This window comes from Cynocephalus volans, chromosome 10 (genome assembly GCF_027409185.1).
Source record: "Cynocephalus volans isolate mCynVol1 chromosome 10, mCynVol1.pri, whole genome shotgun sequence".
Taxonomy (NCBI): Eukaryota; Metazoa; Chordata; class Mammalia; order Dermoptera; family Cynocephalidae; genus Cynocephalus; species Cynocephalus volans.
In genome coordinates this window covers 20,239,862-20,256,194 of record NC_084469.1, presented here as the reverse complement: position 1 = coordinate 20,256,194, position 16,333 = coordinate 20,239,862, and the positions used below count along the sequence as shown (strand labels likewise).

At 50.2% G+C, this 16,333-nt stretch overlaps 1 protein-coding gene across 4 annotated transcripts in view; it reads left to right on the top strand.

The window, feature by feature from the left end:
- Positions 1-281: 281 nt before the first annotated feature.
- HNF1B (HNF1 homeobox B) overlaps positions 282-16,333 on the top strand; it is a 51,528-nt gene continuing 35,476 nt past the window's right edge. For 2 of the 4 annotated variants that reach the window (XM_063111994.1, XM_063111993.1), the window contains exons 1-4: positions 282-625; positions 5,139-5,338; positions 10,561-10,747; positions 12,186-12,421. In XM_063111994.1, coding sequence (XP_062968064.1) covers positions 282-625; positions 5,139-5,338; positions 10,561-10,747; positions 12,186-12,421 — 967 coding nt within the window. Of the gene's footprint in view, positions 626-5,138; positions 5,339-10,482; positions 10,748-12,185; positions 12,422-16,333 lie in introns of all 4 variants that reach the window. The other 2 variants (XM_063111992.1, XM_063111991.1) reach the window with 1 other exon arrangement.

The window sequence follows — 16,333 nt, the reverse complement described above, 5'->3', positions numbered from 1 at the left end:
CTCTTGGTTTTCCCCCCTCCCCACCACAATTTGCATGTCGCCGAAAGCCGGGTCCTTCCCACTAATTTGCATATCTTATATGGCCTAATGGTGGCGATCATGGCAAGTTAGAAGTTTTCTGTCTCCTCTCGGAGGAGACTCCGGGACCCCGGGAGTAGCAGGTGTCTAGAGGCTGAAGGGTGGAGGGGTTCCTGGACTTGGGGTTCGCTTGTGAAACTCCCCTCCACCCTCCTCTGGCACCCACCCACCCCCTCGCCCCCTTCTTTTTCCGTCCTTGGAAAATGGTGTCCAAGCTCACGTCGCTCCAGCAAGAACTCCTGAGCGCCCTGCTGAGCTCCGGAGTCACCAAGGAGGTGCTGGTCCAGGCCTTGGAGGAGTTGCTGCCGTCCCCAAACTTCGGGGTGAAGCTGGAGACGCTGCCCCTGTCTCCCGGGAGCGGGGCCGAGCCCGACACCAAGCCAGTCTTCCATACTCTCACCAACGGCCACGCCAAGGGCCGCTTGTCTGGGGACGAGGGCTCCGAGGACGGCGACGACTATGACACTCCTCCCATCCTCAAGGAGCTGCAGGCGCTCAACACCGAGGAGGCGGCAGAGCAGAGGGCCGAGGTGGACCGGATGCTCAGGTAGGCGCGGGGCCAGGTGGATAGTGCGCGCCCGAGCCCCTGGAGCTCCGGGCCCCGTGCCTGAGCGACGCTGCGCCCGACCGCTCTAGCCAAGCCTGTTTCCCACCACCGAAGTCCCCCGGGGGGCGCTCCGCTTCTCTCCCAACACCTGGACCCTTCCCAGTTCCTCAGCCGGAAGACCCCGGGGCCCCGAGTCTTCATTTCCCCTGGCCCGGACCAGCGGCAGGGACCCAAGGGCCTTCCCCGGGGGGCTGGGGTACGGCCCGGGAGAACCGGCGCCGCGGAGCCCTTTGCGGGAGGTTTGCCCCAGCGGCCGAAGGTGCAGCTGGGCGCAGTGAAACGGCCGCGGTCTCCCATCAGCAGAGGCTCGCGCGTCCGCAAGCGCCCGGCCACGCGTCTCTCCTCCGCGCTGCCTCGGGTCCGGGAAGCGACAGGCCCGCCTCGGCGACCTGCTGCTCTTTGCCGAGGGACAGGCGGCACCCGTGCGAGGCCCGGGATTATCCCGAATCCCCAGAGCCAGTTTAGATTTGAAAAGGGGAATATCTGTATGGAGGGTCAGGGTGAACCGGCGCGGATCTAAGCAAGCGAGGGTAGGAGGGGGCAAATGCGGCTGAGACCCCAGAGCGCAGCGGCTTTGGCCTCAGTCTGGCGAAGGAGGGCGTTTTCGGATCTTGCCACCGACACCCCGGCGCCCCCCGGGGAATTCAGGCAGGCTGGCCGTCTGTGCCCGGGGCCGCGATCTTTTGCCAGTCCTCCCCGATCGGCCTAGGCTTTGACAGCTGGTTACTAATTATCCACAGAGTCAAGCGGTTCCCTCGGACCGCACGTCGCTCCCGGGCCACTGCGCTTTGGAGCCCCTCGCGTGGCCTCTGACACTTAAGCGCCGCGGTTTCAAGGCTTCAGGGGCCAGCGCTGAAGTTGCGCCCGGGATTCGGGCGGCCTCAGCCGCACGACCCAATCCGCAGTTTGGGGTGGGATGTGACCTTGCATTTGAATTTGCGCTCCGGGGACCTGGCGGCTTGCCCTGTATCCAAGACAATCAGGGGGACTTCTAGATTTTTTTTTTTTTTTTTTTTAAGTATTTTGCTATTAACTCATAGGTTTGAGGTCTTCCTCGCCGTTTCCCCGCGTGGCTGCGATTTCTCCCCGGCCGGGGTTAGGACGCAGGAAGCTGTGAGTGGCGGAGGCCGAGAAGGTTTGGAAGAGGAGCCCCTCGGAGCGCCTGGGGCTCCAGGGTGGCCCGGAGGTTGACCAGGGCCTGGCGCACCCACCGGGCCCCGGCCGCCAGCCACCGGGGACCCACGGGGCCTAAGCCCTCCCGCCTGGCCGCGGGCGCCTGCTTTCCAGGGCGGCGCTGGGAAGGTCCGGGAAGCGCAGCAGACCCGGGGCGCCCTCCGCACCCGGCCCCGCGCCCGGCTGGACGCAGCGGCGATGTAACATAAACTGCAGCACGTGGAGTTGGGGTGTTATTAATTTATTTCTATAAATCATCAACAGAAAGATACACAAAGAGCCGTGATTAGGTTGAAAAGAGAGGCGGGTTATTCATTGTTGAAGTTGTAAACGCGGCTTAGAAGGGGAAGGAAATCAAAATGCAGACGTGGGGCTGCTCGCCGCTCGCCCGCGGGGCGCCCCCTGCCAGGCCCCCTCTCCGCCCCGCCGCCCGACCCGGGCTGCCTGAGCGCTCCAGCTGCGCGCGGAGTCCCAGGGCCGCCGACACCCGCAGGCCCGGCCCGGGGTCCCCGGACGTCACCCCTCTTCCCTCCCCAAAGCCCCGGGCTCCAGCGGGGCGGGGAGGTGAACTAGGGGCCCGCAGACCCTTGCTGGGGTGGGAACGCGGGACAGACCTCGAGGATTTTCTCCCTCTCCCAAGCGGGTGCTGCCTTCCCTCCCCCAGCCCCGGGAGTGTCGGACTTTATTAAAGCAATTTTTCAAGAAATGGCCAGCGGTTCCCAGGTCACTGCACAGTGGGCTCCGAGCGCCAGGCACACGCACTCCCCCCCACCTCTTTTTTTTTGCCCACCCTGTTTCCCAAGGGCAGAAAGAAAAGAAAAAGAAAAGTCACTTTTTGGAGCGCCTGGACGCCCTTTATACCACCTAGAAGAGAAAGGCGAGAAGGGAAGGTCGGGGACTGCGCGCTTCCTGGGCCCCTGTCCCCTGTCCCCGGCCCCTGACTTGCAGGCCTGGAGTTGGCTCTTTCCTAAGGAGCTGGAGCTGAGGCTTCTTAACGAACGCGCCGCGAACCGTGCTGGGGTCCAGGGCTTTTCTGCTCGTGGGCAGCAAAGTCATTGTTTGAGAAGGAGCGTGCCGGGGGGACACCGGGGGAGCCGCGGGCCGGAGCGTGACACCTGCGCTCTGAACACAATGGCCGCGCGCGCTGCTCAGATCAGCCTATTTATCCGGGGTGGGAACCCCTGAACGCGAGCTGCGTCTTCAAATAAAGAAACGTAACCAGCTCTCCCGGCCCTTCCCGGTGAACACAAGTGAATTCTGGGGTCAGAGAGCTATAAAGGTGTAATACGCCATCTTACCCTCAACGCCAGCCTTTTAGTGCGCCCTTAAAGGTTTTGCCATAGTTTATATAAAGTTTTCGTGGGCTTGTTTTTTTTTTGGGGGGGGGTGTTTTGTTTTTTAAAAATGTCCCCAGTTGTTGAGCTAATTCACTCTTTCCAGATAAGCATTCGCACTTAGAACTTTGCACTATTTTGCTAGGTTTCTTAGACACACAAAATAAACACAGGCAAAGAAATTTAAACAAAAAGAAAAATCGCTAGAGAATCGGTGAAAGCAGAATTAACTTTTAAAATCCAAATACATTTTTCTACTTTTGAAGCTATTGTTCGTATCTGTTGAAAGTGCTTTTCCACGTGGAAATATTCTCCAGAAATAAGCTTTTAAATGATCTCTGATGTTTACACGGACATGTCTAAAATGTTTATTATTTTTCCCTTACTCGTGGTGAATTCTCCACGTTTGAAACTGCAACGCACTTCTCATTTTTTTTGTTCTCGTGACTTCCTTATGTTATATTACTTAGAAGTACCTTTATAGATACTTAAGAAATTCGTTAACTTACATATAATTAATTTGAAAAGTTTGCATTTCTCAAAAATATCTCTATCAAATCCTGTATTCTCACGAATTTGATATCAAAGGCTTGCTAAAATAATCACAACTATTCAAATGCTTATAAAATATCTGTTTGATTACTGGGTTTTTTATTCATTAAAAAAATCATTTTTATTTGACATCATAGGTGCCGTTTAGAAATAAATCGATTATTACATTGCAGCACTGTATTTATTTTAGCCTCTGCTTTACACCATTTTTTGTTTCACCTGAAACAAATTTTCCCTTTATGAAAAAATCATGTTCTATCAAGCTAATATATACATCAACATAAAAAGGATGCTGTTTGTTATCAGTTAAATATGTAGCTGCATTAAATAAATAGTATATGTGAAGGTATTGCTTCTCTAATACTTTTGTTTTGTATTGTGCATTATTTTCTTAACTTGTTTTAAATATCTCTTATTTTTAAACACCTATTCAATAGCAAGAAAAGATATTAGCAAAGCTGAAAATAGTTTAAACAAATAAAATTCAAAGGCACTAATACAAGCTTTTTGCTCACCTGTGTTTATGAAAAGTGAAAAGCATAATCATGTTCTTATCCCAAACCTGAAATTTATAAGGAACATTGCCTTCCATATACTCTTATGCTATCAGAGGAGAAAGGTAAGAATACAGGAAAACAAGGCATTCAAAATCGTTCATGTTGGAAACTGAAATTATTCGTCCCCATTAGGTTTTATTTGGCAGGTGGGGCTGTCGATAATTTTATTTTTAGACTTTACTTGCCTTACCTCAGTGGTGTGATTCTTCAGTTCCAAGGAGAAATATCATATTTCTGAAAACTTTTAAGAAATACTGAAAATTATTTAATATTCGGCTAAGAAGTCCTCCTTGCTTCTCAGGAGGTGGACACATACCTTTCACCCCTATTTCATAAGAGACTGAGACACCCATTCAGAAGGAAAATAATGTGGGAGAGGTTGAGGCTGAAATTAGGTTTAGAAACTGAGGCTCCCCCATCATTGTAGGATCAGACAGCCCAGCCCCAAGCTAATGACATCTCCACTTTGCAGTGGGCCTCTTGCTTTTTAAGTCTCACATTCCAGGAAACGAAGGAAAGTGAAATAACACAAGAGCGTTTCTTTCTGCTTAAGGAGAGAAAGTGCTGGTAGTGCTTTCCCATTCCGGAAGATGAGAAGCCGTCTTCTTTCCCTGCTAATCTCAGAAGAAAGGGATGGAATGTACTAACCAGGGGCCTTCAGTTCGTCTTCTACTTAGTTTCCATTTTGCCTTCACACCTCACCAAAGGTTGTAGCTTGGACAGGTGGGGAAATAAGTGAGGATCAGAGTTTTGCGTCGAGTGTAGGTGAAACCCCTAGAAAGAGAATATTTCTCCTCATCTACCCCTAGCACCCTAACCATTTGCTTTTCTGTCTAGCGAGGACCCTTGGAGGGCTGCCAAAATGATCAAGGGCTACATGCAGCAACACAACATCCCCCAGAGGGAGGTGGTCGATGTCACAGGCCTGAACCAGTCACACCTCTCCCAGCACCTGAACAAGGGCACCCCGATGAAGACCCAGAAGCGCGCCGCCCTGTATACCTGGTACGTCAGAAAGCAACGGGAGATCCTCCGACGTAAGTGTTTTAATCCTGCCTCTGCCTCGCCTGGGAGTGACTTTTGCCCTAAGTCTGACCCCTGGGGGCTGCCTCAGTTTACCCTTCGTTAAGAAGCCCTTTGTGAGCATGTGGCAAATATAAGGAAGCTGGCAGGTGGGTTTAGCCTTCATAGTTGCTGTCCAATGGATTGGCTTATGTCATTTTCTTCTCTCAAGTCCCTCGCTACCCAGCTGGTTGCTTTGACAAGCCCTTCCGTGTATGCAGTGTACCTTGAACTTTTTAGTCCCTCCTTCAAACATATTTCTCTTTGAAACCAAGTAGGTAACAGATTGGAACATCTTCCCCAAATACGCCAAGCATCTCCCTTTGATATGTGACCACAGGTCAGAGTCTCCAAAGAAGACATTTCGTAGCAGTCAATATTATTGATCACTGTTACTTCTATTTTCCTCTTCTCTGGGAAAATTAGGAAAAATAGAGGGTGTTTGTTTACACAGATATATTTGGAACCTGGCCCTGTTCTTTGGGAGAATGGGGGGACTGCACTGAGTTCCGAAGCCATTTAATGTGTTTACTCACATGTACCAAAATGGGTAGAATTTGAGTACCTCACCTGGTGACCCTGTGTAATGAAGAAGCTACTTCTGGCTAAGGCAGGGCACAGTAAAAGTGTCTGCATTTGGAACTCTGACCCATCAGTTCTTGTAATTCCTATGCCCAGCCCAAAGTTTTCTTTCTGTCCCAAGATTTCTTCCGCACAATAGAACTGAGAGATTTTTGTTTTGAACACTAGGGAAGTTTGGCTGCATTTGAGTGACAAGAGTATGAATGGCATACTGTTTCATGTTAGGAAAGAATCCTTTGACATTACACTTCATTTTTATCAGCCCTGTTCCTAGGAAAATTTTGTGTCGATTTTCGCACACTATTCTCTGGGCCATGGGCTTCTCTGTCTTTGTCAAGATGTTAGCTTCTGTCACTTTGGGGGTTGGGTTTTTTTCCTCTTGCTGGACAGTCACTTTTTAAAATCACTCTTGTTTTCTGTTACACACTGCTCCAAAGTGATTACTTCAGTATTTTGTGTCTCAATGTTCATGGGCTGGAAAGGCCTTCAAGGTGGAAGGAAAGTTTTAGGCGTTCATCTCATGTTGTGGTCGTTTGCTCTTTTGTTGGAAGCATTAAATGGATAGATTAGAAGAAGCCAAGCCAAAGCTGTTTGCTGCTTAGAGGGGGGTGGCCTTTTAAAGTATGGGTTGACCCACCGTCCACGGTAACTAGCTCTTTCAGAATTTGTGTTCCTGACATGAAGCAACTCTCTGTAGTTTTTGAAAGTTTAAGAAAATACTCAGAAGCCACCATCTCCAAAGGCCAGAGAATCCTTGGAACCTGCTCAATCCAAGCCTTATGTGACAGCTCCAGTTTGAGCTGCCTCTCTGTGTTCAATGAGAGTTTCCTCACAAAGGAGAGAGGGGCAGAAAAGGCCAGCTGGAACCTTCTAATGAGACAGAAGTCCAAGAAAATTTCTCAAGACACTGAGAAGGAACATTTTCCAAAACCTTACAGTAATCTCTGCAAGGGAATTTTTTGTTGTCATTGTTATTGTTTTAAAGTCACATGAGACATAAAGCTTAGGAAACATTCCCCCATTCCGTAATTATGATACGGTCACCTATTTATGTGACAAACGCTATGCTGGGTTGTGGAATACACAGGTCCTTTTCTCCGGGGACTTACAATCCTATGAGGGAGTTGAGATGTTGGAGTAAATAATGACATTCACTTTTAAAAGCTGTTATAAAGGTAAACACAGGGGGCAGCAGAGGAATTGCCTGGAGACATCATGGAGGACTTCTAGAGGAGGTGACATTTGAATCAAGTCTTGAAAAAAGAATACAAGACACACAAGCATGGGATAAAAATTAGAAAGTGAGATAAATAAAAGAGGGACACATGTGGATGGGCTGGGTGGAAGAAGAAAGAAGGGTAGAACTAAAAAAAAGATGGTACATGATTACAAATTTTCTTCAAAAACTAAAAATAAGAGATGGTAATATATTCACGGGCTTATCTACACGCATAGAACCTCCTTGTCCAAGCTGGCTCCTGAGCCTATATAGAGGCTGCTGAAGCCAACTTCGCCAAATTAATTTTTATGGGTAAGGAACATTTTCTGTCCCCTTCTCCCTCCAATTAATCTGAAAGGAAGTGGAGGGGAGTTGGTGGTGGCTGGAGAACATGTTCTTCAAAAATTGATAGAGGCTGGAGCCAAGCCCCTGAGGTTGGTAGAACCTGGGTGTTTCTGAGCACATGCAGGCAAATCCACCTGCCTGATCCTGGCATGAGCTGGGTTTTGAACTGTTCAGGGTGCTGCCCCCTCAAAGGGTAGGTGAGAGACTGAGACAGCCCCCACCATTGGGCGGCCGTGAGTGTGTCTCACATCTACCACAGACAAAACTTCTGGAGTTGGTTTTATTACCTCTGCATGAGGCAGATTTGAGGGGCATGAGGGTGTATTGTTTGGGTTTTGTTTTTAGTGAGAGGTGATGCATCAGCTGATGAGTAAGTTGGAGCCTTCCAGTCTACAGGCTGGGTTCAGACCCCGGCTCCTGCCCCAAGTCCACGTGACTTTGGGGAAGTCACTTAACCAATCTGAACCTCAGTTTCATCATCTGTAAAATGGAGATAGCGATACTTCTCACATGGAGGGGTTGTGATAATCAGATGAAGGGATACATTTAGAGGGCTTTGCACAACACCTCCCAAAGAAACAGTTCAGTAAGTGTTAGTCATTATTATATTTGTTCACATCAAATGAAGATTCTCAGATCGATCCCAGGTCCTTGGGACGATCTGATCGATCCCAGGTCCACACTGGTTTAGGCTACTACTCGTGGAGATTATACAGGTGCCATGCAGGGCCCACAGTGAGGAGACACTGAAACAGACTCCCGATTGAATGCACTGAATGGGGAACTTCTTTCTCCCGCTTTGATTATCTCTCAAGCAACTGCACCTAGAGAGCGGCTGTGAAGACCAAATAAGAGCTGTGAAAGCATTTTGAGAAGTATAATCTCCATAGGGATTCGGATCACCGTCATCATCATCATCAGCCTGACTAGGGGTAGATGTACTAAAAGACTGTTTCATGCCCCTTAGGCTTTCAGCCCGTCCCATTCTACAGGTGGGGAAGCTGAGTGACTGGGGAATTGAGCAACTTGGCCACATCCTCCCATTGTCCCATTGAGTCAGTGACTTCCTGCTAGTAAGTTTGGCAGAGACTCTCAGGTCTCTAAAGGCATTGTTGGGCACCAGTGAAAACAGAGTCCTAAGGTGGCCTGAGAACCATTCAAATTGGGAAGGGCCCAAATCAGAGGCCCCAGTGACAAGGTCGGTCCATCCATCATGGAGACAGCTCATTAATTTGGCCAATCGGCGACTGGTTAAAAAAAGCCCAACATCACCTGCAGCTGGGATCCTAAGTCCAGCCTGGTTAGGGGCCCACTGCTTCCTCAAGATGGCCCAGAATGGAAATGGATTCTTGGACAGGTAGTAAGTTCCCTGCTGCTGCAAGAGGCTGGAGGACCACTTGGTAGGCTGCTATAGAGGGGATTCAAACATTAAGTAGTAGCCTGATGTTTGAACCTTGAAGATTTTGGATCCAGTTGTCCAAAGGAACAGAAAAGATGGCATTTACAAATGACAGCACACCCAGACTCATTACCGCAGAGCCCATTGTGACTGGAGGTGGTGGCCTTCAATGTTCTGAGACCTCAGGACTGACTCCAGGAACTGAGAAAGAAAAACATCAAGGTCTAGAACATGGGGACCAGGAACTGGGAGATGAATTTGTGATGTGTCCTTGCTCATCAGGGTGTTTGGCTGCTATGTTTATTCATCTGTAAAATGGAATTAACCACCCCTGATGTACACTGCTTCCTGCAGATGTGAGGTAGAGGGCAACAAAGTTCTCTTCTTCAGTAAAGTAAATGTCAAATCTCATTTAAATCATATAGGCTAAGGTATCACCACTGGGCCAAGCTGCCATCTTTCCTTCATTCATTCAACAAAAATGTAGTGAGGGTCACAATATGCCTGGGTCTTGGGAATTGGACAGACAGGGAGCATTGTTTCATCTACATTGTCTTGGGTCTGGCCGGTTAGCTCAGTTGGTTAGAGCGTGGTGCTGATAACACCAAGATCCAGAGTTCAATCCCTGTACTGGGCAGCTGCCCCGCACTCCCCCCCCAAAAAAAATAACCCATACACATTGTCTTTCTCTAGCTCATTAAATGCCATTCCTATACAGGCCCTGTGTTTGCAGTCTTCTGCACTTGCCATCTTTCAAATTTATGGGCAAATCTGTAAGACTTTTCCCTCCTAGGCTGTCTCTCTCATAAATTGACCACAGACACACAATCACACACACACATACCATTGCCTTTGAGATCTAAAGAGCATACAAAGCTACAGTTATATTTATTTCAAAACATTCTTCAAAAGGCTTTGGGTTGGGGGTTTTTCTATTAAATTAAAATTATAATATAGGGCCGACCCCATGGCGCACTCGGGAGAGTGCAGCGCTGGGAGCGCAGCGACTCTCCCGCCGTGGGTTCGGATCCTATATAGGAATGGCCGGTGCACTCACTGGCTGAGTGCCGGTCACGAAAAAGACAAAAACAAACAAAAACAAACAAACAAAAAATTATAATATAGATACCTAGAATAAATGAGGAGAGAGAAGGGGTTGAGAGACCTATTTAGTCTCTGAATATTTTGTCTAAGTGTAGATTGTACTTTTCGGCAGTTTTTCCCTAGACCGACAACTTGGTTGAGATCATCCCCTTGACATCAAAATTCAGGATTCAGAGTGTTGCTTCATGTCTGAGGGCCAGTGAACCAAAGAAAAAGAATTGATTTTCTTAATACGATGGTGGCTACGTTTGAGCTCCTTCACAGAAGGAAAGGGTGGTTTGTTGCAGCCGCAGAGATGGGCAGTGAGGGGCTGTCATGAGGCCTCCCCCTGTAGTCCCACACACAATAAGAGCAGATTGCAAAGCTTAGGGGAGAGGAATAAAGGTGTCTTTGTCTGTCTGTCTATCTGTCTGTCTGTCTGCCCAGTGAAGGCTACAGACCCTATCAAATCTACTCCTTTCTCTTTTCAGAATTCAACCAGACAGTCCAGAGTTCTGGAAATATGACAGACAAAAGCAGTCAGGATCAGCTGCTATTTCTCTTTCCAGAGTTCAGTCAACAGAGCCAGGGGCCTGGGCAGTCCGATGACGCCTGCTCTGAGCCCACCAACAAGAAGATGCGCCGCAACCGGTTCAAATGGGGGCCCGCATCCCAGCAAATCTTGTACCAGGCCTACGACCGGCAAAAGAACCCCAGCAAGGAAGAGAGGGAGGCCTTAGTGGAGGAGTGCAACAGGTAACATCACCAGAAGCTCACTCAAGCAGGCAGGCAAGCACGTGGACCCAAGATCTGTCCCCTTAGTCCTAGGATATTGAGACTGCTTATCCAGATAAGACATAGAAGTCTAGGTAGATCAGGGTTTCCCAAAGTATGTTCCACAGAATCCCAGTTTCAATTCACTAGTTAATAAATTTGAGAAACATCATATGGACACTTCCTCTTAGAGAGCCACAAAATACATTAATACATTAAAGGCTCTGAGAAGTCCTGCAGTCACAAAACCACTTAGCTGCGTTGAATTGGTTGTTGACCACAGGATCTGTCTTACGTGGAATACTCACTAACACCCCCATGAATTACTATCCTAGGGAAGATACTCTGGAGAATGCTGGTGTAAAATATGCTAGTAAAGTGAAAATCATGTGTGTATCCTCCATACACAGCAAAACCATCCCTTAGCCACAGATTCCGGCTGTGGCCTCCGCCAGTTGTCGCATACCCATTGGTATGAAACTTGGCAGGAGAGTAAGAATTGGTCGTATCTGTTCAGTCCACTCTGCCCACACTGACTCAACAGTGTTCTATTTGTATCTTAACAACTACATATAATTAAAAAAAAAAAAAAAACTATGGGAAATCCTTGGGCTATCTTTTTGTTTCATTCCTGCCCTGTCCTCTTTGACTCTAATATTTTCTAAAAAGTCTACTCTTTGCTCTGGCCAAGGCCCGTGGCTCTTTCTCTAGGCTGGGCTGGGCTGGCTTTGGCACTGGAAGGGTGTGGCCAGGGAGGTCAGACCAGGAAACAGGGAGGCAGGGCATTCAGCCTGTGTGTGCTACAGAGCCCTCAAGCTGTGCTCTGAGCCTGCTAATGAGGAGTCCCATGGCACTCAGTGGTGTCTAAGAATCTCTGTCACACCTGGATCTGGGGTGGCATCAGCACTGATAAAACTAGAGACCAACCATCTCTGTGTGCCTTCCTCTATAACCCACCTACCTGCCCTTTGGAGGAGATTTCTGGGGTGTAAGTAAGGAATCTGGATTCCCTGGCACCTTTACCAGAAGTCCTTTCAGAGTGATTTGAAGAGACTCAAACAGAGCCACAGAAGGACTTTGCCTCTTGTGTGGTGGGAAGAATGGCAAAATAAGGAGGAGTCAGGAGGCCCTATCTGGACCTTCCCCCTGAACTTCCTGCCACCAGCTTAGTCTCTTCTCAGCAGCCACACGAGAGGCCTGAGCCCCTGGCTTCCAGGGCAGCATAGCTTGCCCTATCCCTGTGCTCAGGTCCCATTCCAGCCATCTCCATCACATGATGACATGGGTTGGCCTTTCCTCAGGATGGCCTTTTCCCTAGCCTTCCACTCTTGACCAAGACCCCTGTGATCGTGCGTTTGGGGCCAAGCACTAGCGCCACCCAGCCGCCCTCACTTACCATCTCCCTTCCATCCATCCCCAGGGCAGAATGTTTGCAGCGAGGAGTGTCCCCCTCCAAGGCCCACGGCTTGGGCTCCAACTTGGTCACGGAGGTGCGTGTCTACAACTGGTTTGCAAACCGCAGGAAAGAGGAGGCATTCCGGCAGAAGCTGGCCATGGACGCCTATAGCTCCAGCCAGACCCACAGCCTGAACCCCCTGCTCTCCCATGGCTCCCCCCACCACCAGCCCAGCACCTCTCCTCCAAACAAGCTGTCAGGTAAGCAGGTCCAGTCCTCACCGCTGCGGCAACCCAACCATCCTGCTTCTCCCACAGGTCTCAACTGCTTCAAGATCTTTTGGAGGAGCAAATGTGTTGGGAAGGTCCTAGGGCTAATCTCTTCCCATTGCCAGAATATTGTCATGAAAATAGCATGTGGCTCTGGTCAGGTTTCCTCCAGGTCCTTGCTCAGCCATCATGGTGTAAGGAATAGCTTGGCCTCCAGGAAGCCCCTCACCCTGTTCTCTTTCCCTGTTCTCCCCGTGTGGCTGCTGACTCAGTGGGTCAGTGCAGCCATCACATCGTATGAGGGTACTTCAAGAAGTTCATGGAAAAACCAATGAAAAGATACTAGGAATCTTTCCATGAATTTTTTGAAGTGCTCTTGTATACGAAGAAGGCTGCCTTATTGGTGTGCCAGGTCCAAACTGCAGGCAGAGAGGTTGCAACCATGCCTTGTCAGTTGCTGTAATGGAGAACGGCATCTGGCCACCCTCTTCTATCCCTGGCCATATCCTTCCCCAGCGCTGTATCCAGCTCTAGCAGGAGAAGCCCAGGGGCCGGCAGGGAAGAGCCACTCTGCTGGTTGGCTTCTGTGCTCCATCAGGGTGAGGGTGGGGTCAGTCATTTGCAGTCTTACAGGGATGAGTTGGCCAAAGCCGACTGAGCACCCACTCAGTCATGCTTGACTGTGTGCAACTGTGTGCCAGGCCCTGGCTAGATCAGAACGCTTCTGCTGTGGGGTCTGGGTGTGTCAGGATGGAATCGTACATCCTCATTGTGGGAAAGCACCCCCATATGGTGATGCTGTGTCAGGCATAGGCTGGAGTTGAGCACTTCTCCCCAGGACCTTTGCGCTTCCAGGAAAGTGGATTTCCCAAAATTGGTGTGCTTCTTGGGGTCTCCTGGGAGCCCACATGGATGAAGTGTGGCACATCTCCTGCCAGCTCTGGGGAAGGGTTTGCAAAAGGAAAACCAAGCACTGTTTCCAATTCTGGGGTGTTTCTGGAACCTGTTCCTCCCCTCACCTTTCTGATGGGAAAGGCATGAGAGCTGGGAGCAGACCCAGGTGTTGGAGTGACCAAAACCACCAGGACAGGCTCAGAGCCACCAGCTAGGCAGTATCCAAGCATTTTTGCCTCCAATAAGCGCAGCCTCTTCAAGGGTCTTCGGGAGCCTGACAGTGCCCAGCAGGAAGCCTGTGCCAGGGCTGGGAGTTTCTCAGGGCCCCACTCCTCACAGAAGAGAAAGGGCTCAGCCACACAGGGAGAAAGTTTGGGCTACTCTTGAGAGGCAGAGAAGACCCCAGGCAAATACTGGCCTGATTGGAGAGTACTTAGCCCCTTTACAGAAATTCAAAGCACGGTTCAGAGGGCAGTGGCAAATGACATGTGGCCGGCACTGAGCAGGACCAGAGTACTTGCCTGCCACAGTGATCCACGGAGCTGAATCTAGAAGCTGAAGGAGGCGTGGCTGGGGCAAGGGGCATTATCGAGAAGACAATGGCCATTGTGCTGAGACCTGTGATCTCCACACCAAAGTCAGGGAGCCTGCAAGCCAAACAAAGGCCCAGCAGCTTTCTGACAAGCTGGGGTTGTGCTGAGGTCACCACAGGGTCGTTAGTTTAGGCATTCTATATTCTGGCAGGAGATATAGAGAGCTACGTTGGGGGGACAGGGAGCAGGTCCCAGAAACCGGGCAGGATGGGCAGGAAATGCAGCATGGAGACCCCTCTGATCAGAGTCTAGGAAGGGCATGTTCCACCAGAAGTGGGTTCTCTGGGGTGCCCCAGAAGTCTGGACCTTTATAAAAAATCATGCAATGGTAGAACTCGGAGGGACTTCAAAGAAAGAAAGTGAGGCCCAGAAAGAGGTAGTGATTTGCCAGAGTTACAGAGAGCAGTGGTAGCAAAGCAAGCACCACGACTAAAGTCTGCTCATTTTCACTTGCACCTTCCCGCAGCACAGCATGTGCTGAGAGTGTCCCAAGTCCCTCCCTGCAGGAGCTAGTGCTGGCAGAGCCTGTTGTCTGGTAGGGAAGATATCAAGCAGCATGGAGTCCCCAGAACCAGGTGGAGATCGAGGCTATCTTTGGGGGCTTCGGGGGTCTTTCCAGGGAGGGAAAGATCGTACTGCTATTTCTGGAGCAACAGTTATGGACCACTGTGTATATTCGCAGTAGCCACTCCTCTGCCTTAATTTTCACTCAGCTCATCAAGATAGTCCTTGCCCCACGCCCAGGGACTGGATTCTCTGGGTGTAGTTTTGAATCTTGGTTCTAACCAGGTTTATAATGTGGCTAATTCATGTAACTTCTCTGAATCTGAGTTTCCTGTTTATACAATGGAGGAATAGTACCACCTCAATACGGTACACGTGAGGATTAAATGAGTGAATGTATGAACACCACCTTTCCCAGTAAACCATACTATGATCATCATCATTGCAGTTATTGTCACAGAGGGCTAAACAAGTGGCAGCAGCAGAAATCCACTTCTTTTTCACATACTGGGGCATTATTCCTAAGAGGCCCTGGGACTGGAAACAGAGGCAGCCACTGCGCTGGTGCCTGGGTGCAGGACACTGGGATCAGAGCCTTGTGCCCCATCTCATGCTGCCAGGATGGCACATGCACTGTGATGGGGCTCCTGAATGATGCACCTGGGGCTAGGCAGACCGCAGGCTGGAGCCCAGCACTCAGGGAAGGCTTCTATCTGCAGGGCCTCACAGTGCCCATGGCCAAGGCACGGTCTCTAACCAAGCCCAAAACATAACTGAATGCAGAGTACAAAAAGAGCCACATTGCTGAGGAGGATCCAACATCCAGAATCAGCACTAGCAACCTCTAGGGCTGAGCTGGGGGGAAGCTGGGCCCCAGTCTCCCCAGTCCCCACTCCCCACTCCCTACCATCTCTCCTCTCCAAACACCAGCACCTGAGCCAAGAGGGCTGGCCATACCTTGGAGACAAATCTTCCCAAGAATCCTCTTCCTGGAGAGGCAGAGCATCCTTTCTTTAACCCAGCCCCTTCCCTCCCAGCCACACTTACTCTGTTGTGGCCCACTTGCCCATGATGACCACAGTGTGACCCTGGTCCTGGAATGTCCGGCACAATAGGGGTGGCAGGAGGAGCACTTTGCCTCTGTCAGCGGCTGATTGGTTACAAGGTGCCCTACAAACACATTGTCAGCAGAATCAGCTGTTTTCAGCGTTGCCCCTCCTTGGCTTTACAATCACACACCAGCATGCAGCCCTGGGTTGTCATGGCTTTGTCTCCCTTATGCATGCTTAATTGACAATTAAGTTGGGGCTTTGAACCAGCCTGGCTGCCGCTGATGGGCCTTCATCTTTCCAGTGAGTGTCACAGGGGCCCCCTTTGTTTGCTCGTCTTGGGGGCCTGAAGTTACTGTAGCAGGCTACGGGCAGCCATTTATCTTCAGCCTGGAAGGCCTTGATCTGCTCCCCCCATTCCAGCATTCGCCAGCAGGAGCTGTCCCTGGTTATAGGCCCCATGACAACCCATTCTGAGGCCATTGAGCAGGCCCGGAGTGATGGCCTCTACCTCCATTCTGGAGCTGAATCAAGAGAAAGGCCCCCGAAAGGTCAGAGGGCAGGGCCACGGCGAGGAAAAGGGCTGGTTGGAGACTGGTGCGTGTATTGATTGGCTCGAGGAGGAGGAGGAGGAAGTTGGCCTGAAGTGGAAGCTGGGCTAGCCTTGGCCCAAGCCTCAGTACCTGCTGCAGGAGCCGTGGTGGCCTTGCTCACTGCACGCTTCGCTCTGTCTGCAGCAGACTCACCTGGCCACCACCTGGAGGAGGCAAGGGAAGGGTGAAAGGTCTTCCTCAGCCTTCCCTCTCCCACACATAATGTCCTCACTCTTGTGCCACTTTTTGAGAAGGAAGTGGGGACTCATT